This window comes from Phoenix dactylifera, unplaced genomic scaffold (assembly GCF_009389715.1).
Source record: "Phoenix dactylifera cultivar Barhee BC4 unplaced genomic scaffold, palm_55x_up_171113_PBpolish2nd_filt_p 000077F, whole genome shotgun sequence".
Taxonomy (NCBI): domain Eukaryota; kingdom Viridiplantae; phylum Streptophyta; class Magnoliopsida; order Arecales; family Arecaceae; genus Phoenix; species Phoenix dactylifera.
Window position 1 is genome coordinate 1,186,879 of NW_024067676.1, and position 26,941 is coordinate 1,213,819.

At 45.3% G+C, this 26,941-nt stretch overlaps 1 protein-coding gene across 1 annotated transcript; it reads left to right on the forward strand.

Annotated features, from left to right (window-relative positions):
• Positions 1 to 21,217: 21,217 nt before the first annotated feature.
• LOC103723204 (UDP-glucuronic acid decarboxylase 2-like) lies at positions 21,218 to 25,833 on the forward strand. Its single transcript, XM_008814050.4, has 5 exons — positions 21,218 to 21,978; positions 22,722 to 22,869; positions 24,231 to 24,310; positions 24,426 to 24,509; positions 25,039 to 25,833. Exons 1-5 carry the CDS (start codon positions 21,373 to 21,375, stop codon positions 25,402 to 25,404), a joined length of 1,284 nt encoding a protein of 427 aa, XP_008812272.1. The 5' UTR covers positions 21,218 to 21,372; the 3' UTR covers positions 25,405 to 25,833.
• Positions 25,834 to 26,941: the final 1,108 nt, after the last annotated feature.

The following is a 26,941-nucleotide window of genomic DNA, read 5'->3' on the forward strand; positions in this document are numbered from 1 at the left end:
CTCCCGGGATGATCATCGGGTTAGCCTGGCATCCGAGGGCCGAGCCTCGGGAAATTCCGCTCGTTGGTCGGCCAAGGCTGGCGCTAGCCGAGGCGACCGGTCGGGGCTTCAGGCTAGTCTGCTCCCGGGATGGTCATCGGGTTAGCCTGGCATCTGAGGGTTGTTAGGCCTCAGGGAAATTCCGCTCGTTGGTCGGCCAAGGCTGGCGCAAGCCGAGGCGACCGGTCGGGGCTTCAGGCTAGTCTGCTCCCGAGATGATCATCGGGTTAGCCTGGCATCCGAGGGCCGAGCCTCGGGAAATTCCGCTCGTTGGTCGGCCAAGGCTGGCGCAAGCCGAGGCGACCGGTCGGGGCTTCAGGCTAGTCTGCTCCCGGGATGGTCATCGGGTTAGCCTGGCATCCGAGGGCCGAGCCTCGAAAAATTCCGCTCGTTGGTCGGCCAAGGCTGGCGCAAGCCGAGGCGACCGGTCGGGGCTTCAGGCTAGTCTGCTCCCGGGATGATCATCGGGTTAGCATGGCATCCGAGGGCCGAGCCTCGGAAAATTCCGCTCGTTGGTCGGCCAAGGCTGGCGCAAGCCGAGGCGACCGGTCGGGGCTTCAGGCTAGTCTGCTCCCGGGATGGTCATCGGGTTAGCCTGGCATCCGAGGGCCGAGCCTCGGGAAATTCCGCTCGTTGGCCACGCGCCTGGCTGCCGAAGGATCGCTCGCGCCCCAAAGGCGAATCGACGCCATTAAGGAAGGATGTCCGCCGAAATCCGCAGACTGCCAGATCAGCGACAACCGCTATACGCCATAAAGGAGGCGGAGAGCTCGAAGCGCGCGCGCCTTTCCGAGGGATGGCGGCAATCTCGAAACATCACTCCCTTCACCCGTTCCCCTCCTGGTTCCAGGCTCGGAAGTGGGGGGCTACTGTTACGGGGGAACTTAGCCGCCACGCCCCACGTGACCGGCACGCGCACCCAGGAAGACTACGGCAGTCCCTTGATCCAGTAATCCGACCCCGAGTCGGATATCTTCGGCTCCGCAGCCTGACCCCGAGTCGGCAGTCCCTTGATCCAGCTGTCCGACCCCGAGTCGGTAATCTCTCGACAACGACAGGCTGTTCCCCTGAAGCACGCCGCGGCCCTCTGCTCCACTACTCTCTGCAACGGTCGTATCCGGCGCTGCTCCACGATCCCCTGTAACAGCCGTACAAAGCGGAGCTCCACTACGCCCTGTCATGGCCGTACCCAGCGCTGCCCCACGACGCCCTGTAACGGCCATGTCAGTGGCAGCTCCATCGTGCTACACGATGACCAACCCCCCAGAAGGACCCCCCAGCCTGGTATATATGCGGCTGGGGGAAGAAGGGGGGAGGTAAGAAAAGGTTTTCCAGAGCATTCTCTTACCTGCTACTGTTATCTCTCCTTCTCCTTCAATCCTCTCTAACTTGATCGTCGGAGGGCCCCCACTACCCCAGTGGTGGTGCGAGGCTTGCTTGCAGGTTTTCCGGTGGAAGGTGGAGCGCAACCAACCCAACTCCAAGGGAACCCCGTTCACACCGCTGTGCCAATCGTTCTCGGTTTGGACCACCAGCAACAGAACCAATTATAAAGACTGGCTTAGAAATCTCAAAATTGTTTTGGACTGTGAGAAAATAGGCTACATACTCGATTCAGATATCCCCACACTACCAGCACGTCCTACTGATGTTCAGCGTGAGTTGCATAAAAAGTGGTTGGATAATGACATTAGAGTAAAATGCTATATGATGGCATCCATGTCTAATGAACTCCAATGCCAGCATGAAAATATGAAGACTGCTAGGGACATACTGGCACACCTGCAAGAGTTGTATGGTGAGCAGAGTCGCACAGCTCGTTTTGAAGTGTCCAAGAGGCTTTTCAAAGCAAAGATGCGCGAAGGGCAGTCTGTCCATGATCACGGTCTGACCATGATCAAGGACCTGGAGGAGCTTGAGAAGCTCGGTATGGACATGCACAAGGAATTACAAGTGGATTTGATCCTACAGTCACTTCCTGATTTATTTGGTCAGTTTATAGTAAACTACCACATGAATAAGATTGAATGCACTAAGACTGAACTAATCAACATGTTGGTAACTGCTGAGGGAGCCTTGAAAGGTTCAAGGGGCAATGTCCTTGCTGCTGAGTTGACTTCTGGTTCCAAGAGAAAGTCTACTTGGAAGAAAAAGAAGCCTGCTAAGAAGCAGAAGAAAGACAAGAAGCCAAAGAAGGAAGTTCAAAAGAAAAAGGCTAACGACAAAGGAAAATGTTTCCACTGCAATGTCGAAGGCCACTGGAAGAGAAACTGTCCTTCATACCTCGAGAGCCTGAAGAACAAGAAAGGTGACACACCTTCGGAAGGTATAGACTTGCTCATAATTGAAACTAATCTAACGGTTTCTTCTACTTCTAGTTGGGTTATAGATTCTGGTTCTAGTGCTCATTTGTGCACTACCATGCAGGGTCTAAAGGAAAGTAGAAGGCTGGCGGAAGGTGCGGTAACCCTTCGGGTTGGCAACGGGGCAAAAGTTGCTGCTGTGGCTGTGGGCACCTACCATCTGCGACTACCGTCTGGATTTAGTTTAATACTTAGAGACTGCTATTATGTACCTGCTGCTAGCAGAAATTTGATTTCTGTTTCATGTCTAGCACAGGAAGGTCATGTTTTTACATTTGACAAAGACTGCTGTTCTATTTATTTAAGAAATAAATTAGTTGCACGTGGTTTTATGATCGACAGTCTCTATCATTTACATATGGATGTATCTGTGAATGTTACCGAGCAAGATGTGAGTGCCAAAGGATCCAAAAGATCCAGAGATGAGATAAACCAAAGATATTTGTGGCACCTCAGGCTTGGCCATATTGGAGAGGACAGAATGAACAAAATGGATAAAGATGGGCTTTTAGGCTCATTGACTTCCGAGTCATATCCAGTTTGCGAGTCCTGTCTTCAAGAAAAAATGGCAAGACTGCCCTTTGTAGGACATGGGGAGAGGACCACTGAAATACTTACCCTAGTACATACAGATGTATGTGGCCCATTCGATGTGCTAGCCAGGGGACGTTATTCTTACTTCATTACCTTTACCGATGATTATTCGCGGTATGGGTATGTGTATCTTATGAGACACAAGTCTGAGTCTTTTGAAAAGTTCAAAGAGTTCAAGAATGAAGTAGAAAAACAAACTGGAAAACCTCTTAAGGCTCTTCGATCAGATCGAGGAGGAGAATATCTTAGTAGGGAATTCCGGGACTATCTCAAAGAAAACGGCATAGTCTCACAATGGACACCTTCGGGTACACCTCAACTCAACGGAGTGTCAGAGAGGAGGAATCGGACCCTGTTGGACATGGTCAGGTCCATGATGAGCTTCACTGATTTACCTATGTTCCTTTGGGGAGAAGCCTTACTCACAGCGATTTATTTTGTTGAATAGAGTTCCCTCTAAATCCGTTCCTACCACACCGTATGAGATATGGCATGGTAAGAAACCAAGTCTTGGTCATCTCAAGATTTGGGGATGTCCGGCCCACGTCAAGCGACTACAGGCAGACAAGTTAGAGGCTAGGAACATAAGTGCTCGTTTTATAGGATATCCTAAAGAGTCATTAGGATACAATTTTTACATCTCAGAGGATCACAATGTGTTTGTGAGCCGTCATGCCATCTTCTTGGAAAATCAGTTTATCCTTGATAGAGGCAGTGGGAGAAAAATTGAGCTTGAAGAGAAAGTCTCTGAAAAGCAACGAGTCATGGATCCTATAGAACCCATTCATAAAGGGCCAGTACACGATGTCCCTCGACCACCTCGTAGATCTAGTAGGGTCTCCCATCCTTCCGATAGATACTTAGGTATACTAGAAGAGGATACCGAGAAAATGTTCCTAGTGGGAGATAGGGATCACATACAGGATCCCAAAACCTACAACGAGGCGATATCTGATATCGATTCCGAGAAATGGCTGGAAGCTATGAAGTCAGAGTTAGACTCCATGCATTCCAACCAAGTCTGGACCTTAGTAGACCCACCAGAAGGTATTGTACCTATTGGATGCAAATGGATCTACAAAAGGAAGATAGGTTCGGATGGAGAGGTAGAGACCTATAAGGCAAGGCTTGTGGCGAAAGGGTATAGTCAGCGCGAAGGCATTGACTATCAGGAGACCTTTTCACCTGTAGCCATGCTAAAATCCATCCGAACATTGCTTGCCATTGCAGCATTTCATGATTATGAAATCTGACAGATGGATGTGAAAACTGCTTTCCTGAATGGATATCTTGATGAAGATATCTATATGGAACAGCCTTTGGGTTTCACTTCCAGTGATGGAGATCACAGGGTCTGCAAGCTGCAAAGGTCCATCTATGGACTAAAGCAAGCATCTCGGAGTTGGAACACTCGTTTCGATGACACAATCAAAACGTTTGATTTCATCAAAAACGAAGAGGAACCGTGTGTTTACAAAAAGGTTAGTGGGAGTGCTGTCGTTTTTCTCGTACTGTACGTAGATGACATTCTCCTGATTGGGAATGATATTCCCATGCTAACCTCGGTCAAGGTCTGGTTGTCAAAAGAATTCTCCATGAAAGACCTTGGGGAAGCATCCTATATTTTGGGAATAAAGGTCTATAGAGATAGATCTAAAAGGATGCTTGGCCTGTCACAGAAAATGTACATAGAGGAGGTGCTGAAGAGGTTCAGCATGGAAAACTCCAAGAGGGGTCTCTTACCCCTTAGGCATGGAATTCATCTCTCCAAGAAGATGTGCCCCAACACATCTGAAGAGATTCAACGCATGAGCAAGATTCCCTATGCATCGGCAATAGGAAGCCTCATGTATGCCATGCTGTGTACACGACCTGATATAGCTCTTGCTGTGAGTGTCACAAGCAGATATCAGTCGAATCCAGGTGAAGAACACTGGACAGCTGTGAAGAATATTCTTAAGTACTTGAGAAGAACTAAAGATTTATTCTTGGTTTTTGGAGGATCATCAGAGTTAAAGGTAGAAGGGTACACAGATTCAGACTTCATGACTGATGTCGATGACAGGAAGTCAACATCTGGATATGTGTTCTTGTGCAATGGTGGTACGGTAAATTGGAAGAGTTCTAAACAACCGATCATTGCTGATTCTACTATGGAAGCTGAATACATCGCCGCCTCTGAAGCTGCTAAGGAAGGCTTTTGCTTCAAGAAATTCATTGCAGAGTTGGACGTGATGACATCAGATGCCATAAGACTCTACTGCGATAATAATGGCGTCATAGCCCTTGCTAAGGAGCCAAGGTCTCATCAGAAGTCTAAGCATATAGAGCGGCGCTTCCATCTCATACGCGACTATGTTGAGAAGAAATATGTAGAGGTGCAGAGAATAGACTCCGCGGATAATGTGGCGGACCCGTTCACTAAGCAGCTGAGTCAGCAAAAGACTAAAGCCCACCTTGAGAAGATGGGCCTAAGATATATGACCAATTGGCTTTAGTGCAAGTGGGAGATTGTTAGATGTATACCCTGGAAGCCAATCTGGCTGACACATTATTAATTCTAGGAACATAATTTTGTACTTGACTATTTATTATTGAATAAATAAAAGGCATCTTTTCATTCATATTGTTTATGTGTCTATGAATCGTCCAAGGAATTAATAAGATGATGATACATATTCTCAAGAGTTGAGAATTTAAGCCATGTATCATTGGTGATTAATTTCTAAATGCTCCTGATCAATGGATCATCACGAGGACGGTGATCGATCCGATCAGTACACAGATCACTTTCCTTCTGGATGGACGAGACTTGAGTCCACAGTGTAGGGACACTGAAGTGATAGTGCAGGTGCTTGTTAGAGAACAAGGGTACTGAGCGTGACCAAGACAAGAAGTCACTTGGATGTCTATCCACTCGTCAGTGACTTGCTTGATGTTGCAGTAGTGTGACTGGTCCTTTGACCTGCGGTGCTTCGGCTACTCACAGTGAGGTTATTGTAGTTTGACTGCACACATACATGGTCTCTAGCCATATGGGTCCATGCAGTGTAGATTGGCTGCAGTAAGTTCACTGTAGGAGTAGGGTATGCACCTATAAGGAATCTATCGACCTTGATAGAAGAGGAGTGATCCTATGTGATTTGTTAGACTGAGTTCTAAGACCTTGGCCAGGGCAGTAATATAAAGTGGAAAAAGAGTTTTTCACTATCGAACTCAAGTCGAATAAATCTTGACATATGACAGACGATGGGGTTTGACGAGTTGTCCATGACCTCCGTCCTGTAGGGATCCACGATAGTAGGACTGTATCACATGTTAACTGCACCTAGAGGTTCATCATTCCATTCTGCTGGGTAGCCACTATATGCTGCTAGGTGTCACTGGTGGATGGTGGGACTCATAGGGATTATCTTGATGATCGATAAACCCTAATGAGTTGAGTTGGAATCGTTCCAACCCATTGAAAGGAGTTTTTCAATGATATTGAGATAGAGATCACAATATATCTCACTACCAATCAGAGTAGAACCTATGGGGTCACACACACTAGAAGTATTGACCGATCCGATGGTTGAAAAGTGATTATGAATCACAAGTAATCAATTCGATTGATAAGAAGTTGAAGAAGGAAAGGGAATTAATTAATTGGACTTGAAACAAGAATCCTACTTCAAATAGGATACCTAGAGTCCTAATTAGATTAGGACTGGGAATCCTAGTTGGAGTAGGACTGGGATTCCTACTTGGAATAGGATTCCTACAATCCTAATGAGATTAGGAATTTTGAATTAAAATTGGATTCCTACTTGGAGTAGGATTCCTAGAAATCCTAATTGGATTAGGACTTCGGATTCAAATAGAGTCCTAATTGGATTAGGACTAAAATTAAATACATCCTAATTGGATTAGGATTCCTTAAGTCTAAATTAATTATTAATCTAATGAATCAACATGACTCCTAATTGGATTAGGATTGAAGAGTTCAATTGAGTCATGGTTCATTCAAGTCCTAATTGGATTAGGACTAGCATAGATTGAACCCAATTTGGCCAATCCTAATTAGATTAGGATTAAACCATGAAAGAGGGACCTAATCCTCTTTGGAAGAGGATTAGGCTAACCAAGTAAGAGGGGCATCAGCCCCTCTCCACTTGATTAGGTGCGACATGAAGAGAGAGGGGGCCGGCGCCCCCTCTTGGAAAGTTGTCAAGGGCTCCTAACTTGTAGGAGCCCTTCATCCTTATTAAAGGAGGACTAGGGCCGGCGCCCTAGTTGAATCCTTTTCCTCCTCTTTAAGCCGTGGAAGCCCCCTCTCCTCCTCTTGGTTCAGCCGCAAGCAAAGGGAGAAGAAAAGCCAAGAGTTGGAGGCTTCCTTTCCCTTCCCTTCCTTCATCCAACGCAAGGAACAGCAGAAGGCTGCGTAGGGGCTCATCTTCTTCCTCTTCTTCATCCTTCTTCTTCCTCCTTCCAAGCACAATCAAGAGTTGATTGAGAGGGAGGACATCAGCCATCAAAGCTATCTCTGCAAGGGAGCTAGCACCCCGGTGAGATAGAGAGCTTGGATCGGATCCTGCTTCGTGTGGATACCCGTAGAGGCCGGACGTTTGAACGGCTTCAAGCGAACCCTCTTCCAAAACCACGAATTCAGATTTGCGGTGATCATCTACCCGCGCAAGGTGAAGATTTGATCTTCCTATTAGTTTTAAAAGTTTTAATTCTTACCTAATTACGAAAGGTCTCGAAACAACGTTCATGCGATGAACGTCGAACCCGTGCATGCCGATTCCGCTGCCATCTGATTTTTGTTTTTGAAATATCAGCGGCATGGGCGGGTTCCCAACAGGAGCGTGGTCTGGTAAGCCCACAGGACATTATACAGGTCTTCGACCCATTGTCCTTTGGATTTGTCGAGCCTGGCTTTGAGACCCTGCAAAATAGTACGATTTGTTACCTCGGTTTCTCCATTCGTTTGAGGATGCGCGACCGAGGTGAAGCGGTGGTCAATGCCAAGTTTGGAGCAGAACTCTCTGAAGTGAATGTTGTCGAATTGGCGACCGTTATCAGAGATGAGGATGCGGGGAAGCCCGAATATGCAGATAATGGACTTCCAAACAAAATTCCGCATTTTCTGCTCGGTGATCCGGGCAAGGGGCTCGGCTTCCACCCACTTGGTGAAGTAGTCGATGGAGACGACCAGAAATTTTCTTTGCCCGGTGGCCAGTGGAAATGGCCCTAGGATGTCAATTCCCCACTGGGCAAAGGGCCAAGGGGAGCTGATAGAAGTCAAAGGAGCCGAAGGCCGGCGCTGAACATTGGCGTTCCTTTGGCACCGGTCGCATCTTTGGACGAAGTCCATAGCATCCTTCTGGAGTGTCAGCCAATAATATCTTTGGCGCAGAATTTTATGGGCCAATGCTCGCCCTCCCAAATGATTCCCGCAAATCCCTTCGTGGACTTCGCGTAGGGCATAATCAGCCTCCATTGGGCGGAGGCATCTGAGGAGGGGAGAGGTGAAGGATCTCCGATAGAGCTTTTCCTCGTACAATATGTACCGGGTAGCGAGGCGTTTGATCCGGCGAGCCTCTTGTTCGTCGGTGGGGAGGACTTCGTCTTGCAGGTAGCCGATGAGTTCGTCCATCCAGCTTGGCTCGAACTCAGTGCAGAGGGTCTGCTCGGGCTCATCTGTACTAGGCTTTTGGAGATACTCCAGTACTGCCTCCTTGGGAAGCTCGCTCATGCGAGAGGACGCCAGCTTTGATAGTTGGTCGGCCCTGAGGTTCTCCGACCTGGCAACATGTTGAATGTGAAAAGAGTCCAGGGTCGAGGCGAGATCCCGTACCTTCTGAAGATACTTCTGCATGGTCGGGTCTCTGGCTTCGAAGTCGCCCACAATTTGGTTGACGACGAGCTGAGAATCGCTGAAGGCCTTCAAGTCCTTCACTCCTAGCTCTTTGGCTAGCTTGAGCCCGGCGACGAGCGCTTCGTACTCCGCCATATTATTGGAAGCAGGGAACTCAAGGCGCAAGGCTTGCTCGGCGACCACCCCTTCTGGGGTGGTGAGAATGAGTCCTGCTCCGCTACCCCCCGAGTTTGAAGAGCCATCGACATGCAGAGTCTATGTCAAACTCGGGGCCTGCTCCGTGGGTGGCTCTGGCCCGGGTTCGACCTCATCCGGTATGGTGCACTCGACTATAAAGTCTGCGAGTGCTTGTGCTTTGATTGCCGGTCTGGGTCGGTACTCGATGTCGAATTCGCCGAGCTCGATGGCCCATTTGGCGATCCGTCCCGCGCGATCTGATTTTTGCAGGATCTGCTTGACCGGCTGGTCGGTCAGCACAGCCACTGTGTGGGCTTGGAAGTAGGGTCGGAGCCTCCGAGCTGAGATGACCAGGGCATAGGCAGTCTTCTCAAGCTTGGTGTATCGGGTCTCGGCGTCCCTCAAGACCCGGCTGGTGTAATATACTGGCTTCTGAAGTTTGCCCTCCTCTCGGACCAGGACCGAGCTTACTGCCACAGTGGAGACGGCCAGATACAGGTAGAGAAGCTCGCCCTGGGGAGGCTTTGTGAGCAGGGGAGGGGAAGCCAGGAGATGCTTGAGCTCCTCAAAAGATTGTTGGCACTCGTCCGACCATAAAAAGTTCTTCGGCTTCTTGAGGGCTGCGAAGAATGGAAGCCAGCACTCAGCCGAGCGGGAGATGAATCTCCCGAGGGCTGCAACTCGGCCTGTGAGCCGTTGTACCTCCTTGACTGTCCTGGGGGGCGTCATCTTTTGGAGGGCTCGGATCTTCTCTGGATTGGCCTCAATTCCTCGCTGTGTAATGATGAAGCCGAGGAATTTGCCGGAGGTGACCCCGAATGCACATTTGGCTGGATTGAGCTTCATCTGGTACTCTCGGAGTGTGGAGAATGCTTCATTGAGGTCGGCTATATGATCTTGCGCCACCTTGCTTTTCACCAACATGTCATCCACATAGACCTCCATATTCCGGCCTATTTGATCTTTGAAGATCCGGCTGACCAGTCTTTGATAGGTTGCCCCGGCATTTTTTCAAGCCGAACGGCATCACCTTGTAGCAGTAGGTTCCCCCATCGGTGATGAAGGCGGTCTTTTTCTCGTCTTCCGGCGCCATGCGGATCTGGTTGTATCCGGAGAAGGCGTCCATGAATGCCAGCAGCTCGTGACCCGAGGTGGAGTCTACGAGCTGATCGATGCTGGGGAGTGGGAAGCTGTCCTTTGGGCAGGCTTTATTCAGGTCGGTGTAGTCCACACACATACGCCACTTTCCGTTGGCCTTCTTGACGAGGACCACATTGGCGAGCCACTCCGGGTAGGCTATCTCCCGGATGAAGCCGGCTCCAAGGAGCTTACTGACCTCCTCGGCTGCTGCTCGCTGGCGCTCAGGGGCGGCGCCTCGCTTCTTCTGCCGCACAGGCTTGCTGGTTGGCTTTACTTGGAGCCGGTGGACCATGACCTCTGGATCTATCCCCGGCATGTTCGCAGGCGACCATGCGAAGACATCCATGTTGTCTCGCAGGAAATTGACGAGACGACTCCTCTCGTGCTCATCGAGGCCAGAGCCGACCTGCACGGTTAGCTCAGGAAAGCTCTCTCGTAAGGGAACTTGGATTAGTAACTCACCAGGCTGTACCCGCTCTTTCTGAGGGTCGACCCGTGCCTCCATGACCTCAGTTGAGGGCTGGTCAGTCGCTGGGGCAGGCACCTCGGCGGGTCGCTTTGCCTCGTGGGTCGCCAGGTAGCATCTCCTTGCCACCATTTGGTCCCCTCGGACTTCGCCGACCTCCTGGCTGGTGGGGAATCGCATGAGCAGGTGATGAGTGGAGACCACCGCTCGGAGGGCGTTGAGGCCTGGCCTTCCGAGGATGGCATTATAGACCGAGGGAAGGCGTATCACGAGGAAGTTCATTCCCACGGTACTTTCACGGGGGGCGAGCCCGGCTGTGACCAGAAGGTTGATCTCGCCCTCTACTGGGACTGAATCCCCAGTGAATCCAACCAACGGAGCATTCATCCTCCGCAGCTGTTCTTTGGTCATCCCCATTTTACAATATGCACCAAAGTACAAAACGTTCGCCGAGCTTCCATTATCAACTAAGATGCGTTTTACATCAAATCTATTTATGATCATGGAGATGACCACGGCATCATCATGGGGAGTTTTGACTCCCTCTAAATCATCATCTGAAAAGGAGATGGCTTCAGAGGCGCGCAGGCGCTTTGAGGAGGTTTCTTCCTCCGAAGCTTCTCCAGCCGAGGCTCCTCGGATAGTGTTGATGACGCCGGCAATGGGCCTGTTGGCATTCGAACCTTCAGGCTGTGCTGCTCCTTCGGCGGGCTGCTTCTCTTCACGCCGGCCTTGCACAAACCGATCGAGCACCCCTCGGCGGATGAGTGCTTCGATCTCATTTCGGAGCTGGTAACACTCCTCGGTATCATGGCCTTGATCCCGGTGAAAACGGCAATACTTCCGGTTATCGCGCCGGGTTCGGGTATCAGGCTTCGGAGGTGGGAGCCGGATGCGATCCCGACTCTCGATCTCCATGAGGATTTTGGCCCGAGGAGCGTTGAGGGGAGTGTATCTTTCATACCTCCCTTCAGGTGCAGGAGCTTGCAGTGGGAACCTCGGGCGGGGTGGTGACCTCTGCCGTGGCGGTCCCCTCAGCCGGGGTGGACTCTTTGGGCGGGGCGGATTCTTAGCTCGTTGTGGAGACGGGCTTTTAGGCTGGCCGCGCTCCTCGCGGCGTCTCTTCTTGGGGTTCTGCTCGGCTCCGCCCCGCCTGGCTGCCACGGCTTCTTCTGCCTTGGCGTACTTCCGCGCCCGAGCGAACATTTCGGTGAGGTCCGCGGAAAAACTCTTCTCGATCGAGAAGAGAAATCTGTAGGACCGGGCTCCAGTCTTCAGCGCCGACATGGCGATTGACTGGTCAAGCTCCCGGACCTCCCATATTGCGGAGGTGAACCGATCCAAATACTCCTTGAAGGATTCTCCCTCCTTTTGTTTGATATCAAGGAGGGAGTCGGATGTCCGCCGCTGGGGCTGGCTGGCGGCGAAATTGCCAGCAAACTGTCTGCCGAGCTGCTCAAAGGAGGAGACAGTACTCGGCTTTAGCCCGGTAAACCACAGCCGGGCTGGTCCTCGGAGTGTCGCCGGGAAAGCTTTGCACATCATGGCCTCCGAGGCTCCTTGTAGGGCCATTAAGACCCGGTAGCTTTCCAGGTGGTCTAGGGGATCAGCCTTGCCGTTGTAGGGCTCCACCTGGGGCATCTTGAACCGTAACGGGACCGGTTCATCTTCAATTTTCTGGGAGAAGGGCGACTTCGTATTGAACTCGAAGTCGCCGTTATGTCCTGACTTCCTCCCGTGGAGTGTCTGGATTTGACGTTCCAGCCTATCGACCTTCCGGTCGAGTTCATCGTTCTGGAGGATCGCTGCAGCGGTTCGTTCGAGCGCAGGTTGCCCTGGAACCGACTCAGCTTCTGAAAGCTGTGGCCAACCTCCGCGGCCTCTGGCTGGGCTTCCTTTTATAAAAGGATTTGGTTACCTGGGAGGTGACAGGAGGTTTGTCCTGTTCTGTGATAATTGGGCACGATTTAGCCCATTAATGGCGTAGTGGAGAACGGGACCAGATCAGACCGGAACCAGGGAGTTGTCACGGTCGATCGGACCTGTTGGAGTTGTTGAACCGCCGGCCGTGGTGGGCCTGGGGTCCGTGGATGGTAAGTGCATTTATTACCGAATGAACCGGCGGTCAGGTAGAGCCATACGCTCTGATGGTTCAGTGATCCGGAGATCGTCTTGGGCCGTGTTCATTAAATGACTGAGTGCATCGGAGACTTGAGGGAGTCTCGTGCATTAATGGCAGGTCGTGGCGAATGCCTGCGAAGATCTTATGCCTTGATGGCTTGGAGATAACGGTAGGTTACAAGCTGTAAGAGTTGTCAAGTCACTTGGACTTTAGGCGGAGGTTAAGCATTAAGGCATCGGCTCGGCAGGGGTGTCGAGCCAAGCTGGTCGCCCAATGGGGCGCCCTGTGGCGGGGCCGCTTTGAGTACTCCTGGTCGGCGCTCTTTAGGCGAGCACCTTCTAGCAGAGCGCCTCTATTCGGCGCTTTTTTGCCCCCTGGTCGGCATCCCTTGGCCGAGCATCCCTACTTTGATTATTTTGGCTGGGCGCCTCTTCTTGGCGCTCTCTCTGGTCGGCATCCCTTGGCCGAGCAGTTCTCTGGTCGGCACTCTCTGACCGAGCAGCTCTCTGGTCGGCACTCCTTGGCCGAGCAGCTTTCCAGTCGGCGCTCTTTGGCCGAGCGCCTCCGTGGATGTATGACTTGGGGTTTTTCCCCCAACACCTACCAACTAGACTAAATTTATTAGCTGACCTTCTCCTTTAGTTTAATCATGAAATCTTGGTTCCACTCTATCAACTGAAGCTTCTCTCCATCCTTCGCATTTTATGTCTTCTGATTTGTCGTGCAAGCATTTGGCAGGTGCCATGCGTATGAATGGTTTTATGGATGTCCAAACTTTTTTTTGGAAGTGATGTACATCTGGAAAGATTTTAGTACACTTGAGTTTTCTTTTGTAGTTATATGAAAAAAATAATGTGCATGGATTGCCACTACGGAGAAAAAAAAAACAAGGTAATAAAAAAATGTAGGAGTCAAAAAAAAGTAGGGATGAAAGTAGATTGTATAATATCAGTTCGAATCTATTTTTGTATCCTAAACTATCTGGATATAGATAAAAATTTGAGCATCCGACTAATATCTACATTCATATATATTAAAAGAAAATGGATATAGATAGATAACTATTTATCTGTATTCGATTATCCAATTTCATTAGTAACTTTATTTAATTTTACATAATACTCATAAATTTTTAATAGAAATAAATGACAATATTAATATGCTATTAATTTGATTTTATTATCTATCTAAAATATCTTTAATTTTGTGATCATAAACTTTAATTATTCGATTTATATCCATATTATATCTGTATTTTCCATATCTGATTTGTATCCATATTTATATTCGTCAAATAAAACAAATATAAGTATGGAGATTAAACCTAACATTTAGAGTTTGATGAGCCTTCCTCAAGCTACTGACAACTTGTCGGCACACCTTTCGCAGACTTGTATGTGCTTTTGAGCCTCCTCTAACAGGCAGACAAATGCCTCAGATATTTTTCTCCTGTGACGTATTAGAAGCCCGATTAGCTTGCTCAACAGCTTGGAAGGAGCTCTCTCCTCCAGATCATAGTCAAATGAGCACAGCCTACCCCTTGCCTGAGTGCACCTGTCAAAGGTCGTTGGGCTCCCTTGTACCAATGGTGTGAGATCCAAGACAACCTTTGTGTTGCCTGTGGACGGTGAGATTTGATGCAACGATCGGTAACATACTATACAAAGCATACCAAACCGGTGCTCAAATTTCATATTATACCAATATCGGCATGCCTCACCATCTTGTATCATATTGTGTAAAGACACTGTAATAGAATGAGATTGGTATGGAGGACGGCCAACCTTAGTTGATAGAGTTATCATCGAAGGATCCACTATACAAACTATGGAGTTTCAGCCTATCTATCATCAAGCTTACACTAACTATACCATGTCATAGTTTTCATCTCAAGGTCCTTTTCCTATTATATTGAAGGTAGGAGTTGAAATTATATAGATAGTTGTTCATTTCAATATGCTTAGAATCTTTTATTTAACATGTGGATGGTGCCACCACTGGTTTATCTGCCAAAGTCAACCGGCAAACTCTTTGCCCGGAAAGGGAAGAAGAATCTTTCCCTTGTCCAAATGGAGTCGGCGGCTCCTAAAAGATGATCGGGGACCTTGGAAAAAGTCACAGGAGAGTCAAATTATTCCCATGTTGGAAAGCAAAATGAAGCGTGATGTTGTTAACTCCTTGCTGCCTTTTTGGAAAAGAGGTTATTAAAAAGTTGGCAATAGTCTTTGGCACATTATTTTGGAAAAATAATTAGCTATACGACATCTTTGACTTATTTGGCTCTTGGAAAAAGGAGGAGGCAAGGAGTGGTTGATAGAAAAATATAGAAATGCCTCATATTTGGTTGGACCTGAAGTTTTCAAAAGAAGAGAGATAGAAAAATAGTTTTTTTTATAGAGAAATAAGATTCTCACATTTTATTGGCAAAAAATCCATGTGGGACCGGCTCATGAAAATCAAAAATTTTTTCATCCAAAAATATTTTTAAGCTCTTAGCTAGAACGCAGTAAGATTTTTTTTTTTATTAAGGGCATAACTTGTATTTTATCCAATTTTTCTAAGAAAGTAGATGTTCAATCAAACATAAGCCACTATGAAATGCACCACTTTCCACAGTCAACTAAATATACAAAAATCATTTTTCCATGCATTACATATTCAGGCATCAACTTTTCAAATAAAAATATTTCAGTAAAAAAAAAACTTATTCCTGCGAACCAAACGAATCCCTTGCTAGAGCCGCTCTTCCCTACCCTCAACAGTTTAAATAGGAGGAATTCAGGTTCAGTTCCATCTTTCCACGAGCCTAGAACTAATGCTTGGATGATGCATCTCGCCTCACAAAGAGCTCATGAAGAAGAACATGCTGAACTTGATCAGCCTTTTGGCCGGTGTTACCACTGGAATGGAAAATGACAAAATTATGCGGAAGCATGATTCTTAAAGAAACTTCTCCTCGGCTCCACTCTATCAATTCACAACCAAGAGAGGTATCAGAAGTCCTTGGTGCCAAAGTTCTATGGGGAATGCATGCGCCACTAAATATTCAATGTTTCATATGACTTTGTTTAAAACATAAACTCAGCACAAAGGCGAATTTAAGGAAGAAGCTGGGCAAGGATCTTGGTGGCTGTTTGTTTTGGGGTAGAGCCCCACAATCTATAGACCACCCTACTCATCTCCTGTCCATTTGTCAATGTAATTTGGGATGCAATCTTCTCATGTTTGCAAGTGCCACCACCTCCAAACAGCTTCAATGCCTTCTTTCTTGATTGGGCTCAGTCTTCCTTTCCTGGAGGTCAGCATGCAGCCAATTATCTCCAAGGTAACAGCTGCTGTTTCTTGGGCCTGCTGGAGAGAGAGGAACACCATGCTCTTCCTCAGCAAGTGAAACTCCATTGTTTCCATTTCCCAAAAGACTCTGCACTTATTAAGGGCTCGTTTGACTCGCGGAAAAAGGAGGGAGAAAAATATGGTCAACGGAAAAGTAATGAGATGCCTCTTGTTTGGTTGGAGTTTTCAAAGGAGAGAGACGGAAAAGTTGTATTCCCATAGGAATATGATTCCTATGTTTCATGGAAAAGCTTTTCCCATGAGAAACATGAAAAAGTTACTTTTCCATGAGCCGAAAATCATTCTATTTTTATTTTTTTCCCAAAAAGCCCTTCAGCATTAATGAGGCATTAAAAGACTTAATTTTTATTAAGGGTACAATAGAAATTACACATAACTTTTTCAGGAAAGTGGATGGTCAACCAAACATAAGCATTCTGGAAATCTGTCACTTTCCCATGGTCAACCAAATATGCCAAAAGTACTTTTCTAGGCATCCTCTTCTCAGGAATCTGCTTCCCGAAAATCATATTTCTAGAAGAAAAAATGCTTCCCGCGAATCAAACGAGTCCTAAATGATTGGTCAGTTTTGTGCTACAGCAAGCACCTCACAGCCTTCACCTCTGTTTGGAAGAATAGAAAGATGGCGTCTTCATTCTCATGGTTGTGGACTTTATGGTCGTAGTCTTAGGTCACAAATGGGGCTAATGATTTGGCATGATTAAGTTTATTTGAGGTCAGGTTCATTGTGTTGAGATTTACCATGCAGTCCTCTTGCAAAGTTATAAATACAACTCATATGCGTCGTGCCCATTAAATTGGTGAGAACGCTAATTTGAGGAGATGGTTAGTTTTTCTGCGAAATAGCTGTAGAGAAGGGGGAATCACAGGATTTTCTCCTCGACCCATAAGCAATTCCTCCTCAAAATCTTCTTCTTAGTTGAGGACTAGATTACTGAGGTTCCATTTAACAGGCAGGAGAGTGTGATTTGGTCAGCTGAATTGCCAACCCTGTATTGGAACTTTGAAGTTGATAGGGTCTTCAAGGAGCACAAGTTGATATTTTTCAGCATAGCATACAAGCATGACATCTACCTAAACCATACATCAAAGTCAAATGACATCTGTGTATGAGATGGCTTCATGAAGTGGATTATCAAGGGACCACCCTGTAGTCGCCGTGACTTAAAAATCTATTTCCTGATTCTCAAATCAAAGACTCTTGATCCAAACGGCATAGACTTGTCATGAAAAAGAAAGGTCATTAGAGCTAACTTGGATTCTCTCCAATGTAATTTGACACTCATGAATTATTGAAGGCAACTAGTGAGCTTGAGAAATGGAAACATAGGTACTAGAATAAATAAAAAGAAAAATGAATACAATAATAATGAAAAATTCCACACATGTAACTTTGGGGAAGCAGGAAATAAATAAAAAGAACAAGGATACATTAATAATGAATAATTCCCCGCATGCAACTTTGGGAAAACATGATTACATGAACAATGAGAATAGATTAATTCATGGGCTACTAGCTAGCCTATTATTTGGGGTTATTTGTGAGGGTTGTATGTTAGGTTAGGATTTACCAAATAAAAAAGAACAAGAGTGTCTGTAACAACCCAGGACCTCACCCAAAATGGCTAGCCGGAAGGTATTATTTGGGTTCCTTGATCCTGTATAAGTACCCAAGATCTACCCAGCGAATAACCGATGTAGGACTAAACACACGCCCGCACGGGTCCTCACATACTCCCCCCGTTCAAGCCCTGACGTCCTCGTCAGGCTAAGGGTTCAAATCCATTCAAATTTAATCACAAACACCACGATCGGTCCGTGGTCAACCCCAATGGATCCGTGCTGCAGTGTCCCCTAGTCCACATAAGTTATGTGCCGGGTCCGCTCTGATACCATTTGTAACAACCCAGGACCTCACCCAAAATGGCTAGCCGGAAGGTATTATTTGGGTTCCTTGATCCTGTATAAGTACCCAAGATCTACCCAGCGAATAACCGATGTGGGACTAAACACACGCCCGCACGGGTCCTCACAGTGTCAATCTAGGAGAATGTAGGAAAGCAAAATCTAATTCTCTAAATTTCTATGGGTAACAAACAAATAGTTCTCTTAGAAGTTAAAAACGATTAGAAGGAATGTGAAGTGTTTCATTTGGAATGAATGTAAATGATTAGTTGATATATAAAGAGTAGAGAGGAGTTGTAAGTTTCTGCAACTATGACCACATGCATAATAAAACAAAAACACAAGATTGGAAGAGTCCACATGTAACAGTATTTTCTCAATAATGCTATAACATGGACATGTTACCTGCCAAGCATGGTATCTCGTGAGAATAATTAGTTAGGCAGTACACCAAGTGGTTGTTTTTATTCCTGTTAGGCCTCGTAGATCGATCTAGCTTAGATCATTCTAAAATGTGTGATAAAAGTGTGGTAAGATAAAAAAAAAAAGACTAGCCAAAAGATATTATTTAAATTTTTTTAGAACTATATAAGTACCTAGCTAAGATCTATCCAATACATAGTCAATGTGAAATGAAACACATGTCTGTACGGATCCTCATATACTCCTCCCGTTTAAGCCTTGGCATCGTTATCAGACTAAGAGTTCAAATCCGTTCAAATCTATTACAAGCACCATGATTAACCCGTAATCAGCCTCCACAAACCCGTACCGTAATATCTCCTAGCCCACATAGGCCATGGATTGGGTCTGATCTGATATCATTTGTCACAATTCAGAATCACACCAAAAAAGTTAGCCAGAAAGTGTTATTTGGATTTTTTAGTTCTATATAAGTATCTAAGATTTACCCAATGCATTGTCAATGTAGGACTAAACATACACACGCATGGTTTCTCATATAAGATTTCCAAGGAGAGTCAAAGTTTGAATATTTTCACCTAATTAGAGGTTTTTGGTGTTAATTAATATGGAGCCAAAATGCTAATTTTACTACCGTTCATGTGTATGTGTATATATATATATATATATATATATATATATATATATATATATATATATATATATATATATATATATATATATATATATATATATATATATATATATATATATATATATATGTATGTATGCCATTTTCAGAACCTTTTGAAGGGAGCGCATTCTTCTTTCAAAATTTAGTAATAATAGAAAAACTATATATACAAATGCGTGTATAGAAAAAAATAAAACAAAAATTTATAATCAACCTAATTTAATTTTAAATATTTTTAAAAATATATTAATGCATCTTAATTAAGTCCGTTATGTTGTATACGAACCAACAATCTTTCGGAAGGCATAATTTTTTCTACAATCATCAGACTTGTTAGAAGAGTTTTCTTAAGATTTATAATCGACATCTCATGGCCCTCCATGGAATTCCAACACTTGTCAAGTATGAAAAATAACTAAGAGCTATCATTATAATTCAATGGTGACTTTTCTTAACTTTTTAATATTTTAGTTACATTAAAAGTATTCTAAAGAGTAATGTAGACAATCAGAAATTTTACGTATTTTAATATTTCTTTTATAAGAAATGAGAGAAGAACTTAGTAGGAAAGAGTGACTCATTGAAAGCCACATGGCCATGATCCACGTGGCTGGCTCAGAACCAACTCCACGGTTTTCTGGACTCGCAGTCTCTATAACATCCATAGCGGTGAGCCCCACCAAGCTACCCAATCCCACGAAGTTGCGCGTCGCCGACGCTTCTTCGGGTCATTGAGGCGCGTCCCCTTAAAACGCCAGGATTTCCACAACTAATTAGGCCTGCCTCTAAAGTCTAAACCGACCCCGAGGAAGTCTCTGTTCGCACGAACGCAGCCTTAAAGGGGACCCACACACCGACTCGCGTCCACCTACCCCCGGACCCACCGATCTCCCACAGCCGTCCATCTCCAATCAGACGGACCGATTTGCACCTCTCCCGAAAGGGTCTATTTTTTCGTGCGCAAACTGTTGATGAGTCCTCTTCCGACCGCACCACGGTCGTTGGATTGCGGGAAGGCTTCCATTCAACGCGTTTGAGAGAATGCGGCCAAGGTTAATAAAGTAAAGTAAGAGGTTATACCAACCCGAGAGAGAGAGAGAGAGAGAGAGAGAGAGAGAGGGGCATTCTCTAGAGCACCGGGTGGGCGGACCGATGGGGGATCCCGAGCCTGGCAAGCCTGCGGGTGTCGGTCGGTTCCAACGGCCGGCTCCGGTGCAAGGAATTGCAATGTCGGCTCCGGTGTGGTCTACGGTGGCTAAGGGAAGATCAATGCAGCCGGAAATATCCTATTTCCGACCTAGTGTGGAGGAGTTGGTGGACCTGGAACGACGGTTCCCTCGGGTGGTAGTGGTTCCATCGGAATGACTAGAGCAGGCCCGAACGAAGTGGGAGGGAAGGGCCGTCATTGTGAGGAGTATGGGGTGGCGCGTCCAGGTGGAGCTGGTTGTGAGAGACTTTCAAACCCGGAGCAAGTTAAAGGCTCCGATCGAAGCTTTCCCCATGGCAAACGGGCTCATGACCCTTTGGTTCGGATTGGACGATGATCGGGAGGTTGCGATGGGGACTGGCCCGTGGTTGGTGGCCACTGCTCCTCGATATTCGCAGACTATTGCTTTGCAGGTGTGTGTTGCCCATCAGGCCATACATACCTACAGAAAAGTGAATGGAGCAGCTGATTGGGTTGCCTCCTATGCAGCCCACCACTCTGGTGGTTTTGTATGGTCAGGGGTGACAGATTGCTAGTTTCTTTTTCTACCTTTTTGTTTTCTGATTTTGTTGGTCGTGTCCATATCCGTAGGGTGTCAACTCCCGTTGTACAAAAAAAAAAAAAAAAAAAAGGAATGCGGCCACGAGTTCCGCATAAAGTTTATATGCGGGAACATATCTACCGTCCACGAAGATTCCCAAATGGTCATAAATTCCTATAGATGAGGGTATTCTTGGTATTTCAAAAAAATTAGGTTCAAGCTTTTGTCTTCCCGTCAAAGTACCAGAGTCAATCATGAGAGTTTTCTACGAATCCAGGACCAAGAGCAATATATTATCCTGTTCCGACGGAATAGATTACCGTTACCGTCCTCCCGCTATTTAAAGGCCAGCATCCGATTCGGCGGCCTTTGGGAACGTGTCCGCGCGCCAATATCCCGGGAAAATATCTAGATAATTCCTCCACAAAAGTTTCTCCTACAGAAAAGCCCTCCACGTTTTGCAGAAAGGCCCCTGTTCTCCGGCTAACGCCCCCGCTGATCGGTAATGGGCCCGTCCGAGCTCATCTACCGACGGCACGAATCTCATCGCCATCCGGACGGCGGGTACTCCCCGAAGCCCGAGAAGCAGTGGCTCGCCGTCGCCCGTCCCGTCCGGTACCTCCTCCGGGAGCAGCGCCTCCTCTTCGTCCTCCTCGGCATGGCCCTCGCGGCCGTGCTCTTCTCCGTTCCACACCCTTCCTTCCGTCGTCCACCTCCGCTCGCCGGCGGCGTCGGCGGAGGAGCGACGGGGCTGGCGCACCCCCACCACCATCGCGGCCACCGGCGGTGGTCGGAGCGGGCGGCGACGGCGGGGGGGAAGGTGCCGCTGGGGCTGCGGAGGCGGGGGCGTCGGGTGGTGGTGACGGGCGGCGCGGGGTTCGTGGGGAGCCACCTGGTGGATCGGCTGATGGCGAGAGGGGACAGCGTGATCGTGGTCGACAACTTCTTCACCGGGAGGAAGGAGAACGTGATGCACCACCTGGGCAACCCCAACTTCGAGCTCATCCGCCACGACGTCGTCGAGCCGCTGCTGCTCGAGGTGGATCAGATATACCACCTCGCCTGCCCGGCTTCCCCTGTTCACTACAAGTTCAATCCCGTCAAGACTATCATATCCTTTACCGCTCTTCGATTAAAAAGTTTCAATCTTTTGGGTTTTCTGGAGAGATTAAAGGTGTAGGAACAGAAAGTTTTGATTTTTTTTTTCCTTTTGCTTGTGACTTTGTGAAGTTTTTGGATGTTTACTTTCTGGATTTGAGGCAAAATTTGATTTTTATTTTTCTCTCTCTACTCCTAATGGAGACTTCCATTATATCCATCTCCAGTACCAAGTTTCAATTTTCTCTCTTTATTTTTTTTTGGTTTGGAATCTTGAGGCAATATTTGATTCATTTTTCTTCTGGATATTTGGAACTTTTCTTTTTCAGAAGTCCTTCAGACAATTATTGCCTCTTCTTATACCATATTCTTGGGGGAATGTAACTATTTGCCTTATTGGATTTATGGCAATTAACAAAGTTTCTACTGTTGGTGATGGATTTTAAGAAGGTGCTAGATAGCTTTAGATGTGTCATTAACCAAGGTGCTAGATAGCTTTAAATATATGATTGTGCTTTCTTCTTCTTCTTCTTCTTCCCATTATCTTGGGGAAGTTTTTCATTCGCATGGTAATGAAATTAGTATTCGTTTGCAAAAGAGTTTGAGAATAGGGGAGGCCTTCTCTGTGTTCATGTTTTGAAAGAAATTCCCCTCTCTTCTCCCTCTCTAAAGGTTCTTTAGGTAGGCCATGTTGCTCTGGTTGATGAATGAAATTGATCAAAGGAAGGCCTTAACTGGTGTAGTTTGGAGCAGCACAAGACCAACGTGGTGGGAACTCTCAACATGCTCGGACTTGCAAAGAGGGTAGGAGCGAGGTTCCTCCTTACTAGCACCAGTGAGGTCTATGGTGATCCCCTGCAGCATCCTCAAGTCGAAACTTACTGGGGCAACGTCAATCCGATTGGTAAATTTCATTGCCTTCTAACTAAGCTCTCTCTCTCTCTCTCTCACTATATATGTAGTTGGATTATACGCTTTACATTAACTTCTTGGAAAAAATGATAACTCAAAGTCAATGATGAGCTATCTGAATTGAAGATCCAAATTGTTAAACATGATTTATGTTATAAACTTCATCTAGAAACTGAAATTTATATATTTTGGTAATCTCTAACCTACCGTCGAGTGGATATTAAAATGAATGGTTTTAGTAGCAAGAGACTACGTGTTACTATGATTTGATCATCAAAACCTAGTAAATTTAAATCTACTTATATTTTAAGATGCGTAAATTATAACCTATAAAGTGAATTTAAATCCAAATTGTTAAACATGATTTTTATTTTAAACATCGTCTAGAAACCAAAATTTATATATTTTGGTAATCTCTGACCTAGCATCAAGTGGATATTAAAATGGACGGTTTTAATAACAAGAAACTATGTTTTACTATGATTTGATCATCAAAACCTGGTAAATTTAGATATACTTATATTTTAAGATGTGTAAATTATAACCCATAAAGGGAATTTTTAATTTATGTACCCTCTTATATATTTTACTATACTAATGTAATTGATACTGTTAATTTTTATACTTATTTGAGGCATAGGTTAGAGCTCGCTAGAATATATGAATTATGGTTTCTAGATTTATTTTAGTATAGATTGTATTCAATGGCTTGGATCTTCAATTTGGATAGCTTATTATTTAATTTTAAATTATTTTTTTCTTTTTGAAAGCTAATTCAAAGTATGTAATTCCACTCTTATATATATGTATATATGTACACACACACATATATAACATATATACATGTGTGTGTGTGTGTCTATGTGTATACATATATGTATGTATGCATGTATGGATGTCTGTGCGTATAGCTAGTTTCTTTGCATTGATGAGTAATATGAAACTGACAAGAAATTCCAAACCCATGGACATGGCTGTATAGAACGACCACTTTACGTGAGCTTGGTTGTAAAGATGTGGCAGGTTCCAGAAGTTCACCTAGCCAAACCACTACTCAATTCATTTAATTAACAATCTATCAAGTTGAAATAATTGCACAAATCTGGGTCACCTTTTCGTTTTTGGCAAATCTTGTTCACCTTTTCATGTTCCACCCACTCTTTGCATCAACTTACAACTACTCCACTTGAGCTTTATTATATCCTTGATCCTAATGTTGAATCTCTCATATTAGTTGTGATAGTTCCTTACAAGCTATCTATCATGTTAGTTTATGCAATTATTTTGTTATTTCACCAAGAAGCAACTGACTTGGGTCCCTTTTCTGCTGGTGGTGATGGTGGGGACTCGCAGGCGTTAGGAGCTGCTACGACGAGGGGAAGCGCACAGCCGAGACCCTAACTATGGACTACCATCGTGGTGCCCAAGTCGAGGTTACCTTCTTATTCCTCTCAAACAATCATTCTTCCTCTGTAGAAACATATGTTTCCCCCAATTTTCTCTGTTTCTCAACCTATTGAAATCGATACAATTTTGTTATGTGTTCAGGTGAGGATTGCTAGGATCTTCAACACGTATGGCCCTCGTATGTGCATCGATGATGGCCGGGTCGTCAGCAACTTCGTGGCACAGGTCTTTCTTTCTTTTTTGTCTCAGTAACAAAATTCTCTAACTAATCTCAAGGTTATGCTCTGGTGCTCGTATTAATCAAGAACTACTTTATGATTCATTAGTTTTATAGCTTGTTCATAAATTATAGTTGAATTTTTTATCTGCTTATTGAGCAACACTCATTATTAATTACACATTAGTGATGTTGTTTATTGATAGTAATACTGGTTTTTTCACTGTTGTTTATTATTTTTAGAAGAAGATGGGCAAACCCATAGAAATTCATTGAGATTTGCTTCTGTTCGTTGTCATTGCCATCCATTCTTACTTTTTCCATCAACAAATATATGAGCATGAACGCTGCTGACAGTTCATACAATTCTTTGAATTTAAAATTTTTAACCATCTAAATTCTTTCTGAACTTCTGATAGTTTCTTGGCATTCCTTTTTCCAAATTCTAGATGTTTGCCACTACTTTCTTCCAATCAAATGACTCATTTTTCCTGGAATCCATCCACATGGTAACATGATAGCGTATTGTTACTTTAGGCACTGAGGAAGGAGCCATTAACAGTATATGGAGATGGGAAGCAGACTCGGAGCTTCCAGTATGTGTCAGACTTGGTGGAGGGTCTGATCCGGTTGATGGATGGGGAGCACGTCGGGCCCTTCAACCTTGGCAACCCAGGCGAGTTCACCATGCTGGAGCTGGCCAAGGTGGTGCAGGACACCATCGACCCCAATGCCGCCATCGATTTCCGTCCCAACACTCAAGATGATCCCCACAAGCGCAAGCCCGACATTACTAAGGCTAAAGAACTCCTCGGCTGGGAGCCTACAATCTCCCTCCGCCAAGGCCTTCCCCTCATGGTCACCGACTTCCAAAAGCGCATTTTTGGCGATCATGGATCCTAATCTTCACGCTAGTTATTGAAGTCCTACTCTTCTACTCCACTCTACTCTGGGAGTGGATAAACACTCATCAGGAATGAAAGCATGGCAGCAGAAGGTTTCATTCAAAACAAGGAAATGCTAAGGTCTGACTTGCTTCATTCATTTGATGTATGGGAGAGGTCAACCACTAGTAGTGATGATGACTGGAGGAAGCCTAAAGTAGTCTGATTCACATTGATTTGCTTCCTCTGTAGCAGTTTTATATTTCTTAAATACAATGTTATGTTTGTGCTCCAAGCCTAAAGACAACCAGGTGTTGGCGTAGAAGCAAAGACATATTTACTCTGTACTGGGATTATTGTTTACACCTTTATATTCAACTTTGTAGCAACAATTCCGGCAGTTAATAGTAAATGGTTGTGCTGTATCTGCCATTTCTGTTTTTTGTTAGAGGTTGGACTAAAAGATCAGAGCTTTTTATCTTTTCTTAAGAAGGTTTCTTCTCTTTGAATCATCTATCTTTTTCGATTTTCTCGATATGTTTTGTGTATAGTTGATTCTTGAAGACCGAACGAGGAGAATCTACTAGCAGAAAAGGATGCTTGATGCAAAATCTGATTCCTATCAGGGTACCACAGGCGGATGGCTCTTTTATACCCAAGAAATCATAGCTGTTTACAGAATTCTGTCATCCTTCAGGTCTTTGGTCTTGGATGGTCTTGGGTAATCTTCAAATATTGCTGTGGTTGCATAATTATATTGTATGGCAGATTCCTTTTATCTTAGAAGGTTTTGAAATGATTCGTAAGTTCATGGTAAGTGCCTCTTATTAGAAATTGCTTTTGTCCTTACTTTTAGGGGAAGAAGGAATTTGTTTTGGTTTAGTTTTTAATGGAATGTGCTCATAGTTAAGGGTCACACAAGGGGCAGCTTTCCTCCAAATTTCTTTATCTCCCACATTTCTTGGTAAAGGGTTCCAGGTTAACTACCATAGATTTTACTAGCCTGATAGGCTGGCTTTTTTTATCTAAAATTCGATACTGCCTTAAAAAAAATTGATTGCAAGTTGAGCATGCTCCAACTCTAAGCAATTGCTCCCATTATGCTCATGCAACCAGTTCTCTCTCCTCATCGCGCTAGGGGATAGGTGCAATTGGCTTGGTTGATTATGAACATACCAAATAAGTGTGTGTGGATCTAAAAGTTCACTCATCATGTTTAATCCGTTTAATCTGATTTAGCCTATCTAATAAACGAGTTATATGGGGATCAAATTATCCGTCTAATAAACAGATTGGGTCATATCTGATTTTTTTTGATATATTTATATCTATTTAATAAATAAACCAGATTCTGGTCTGAATTTTTGATCTGTTTAACAAATAAATTGGATTTGGGTTGATAAGTTTTTGACCTAATCCGCATCCGACCCAACCCGACCAAATTGCCACCACTATCTTATGCCTATGTATTGAAATCGCAATATATGGAATTGCAAAACCACATATAAATGAGCTCATTCACAATACAATTTGTTCCAAACTCAAAATAGAGTGCA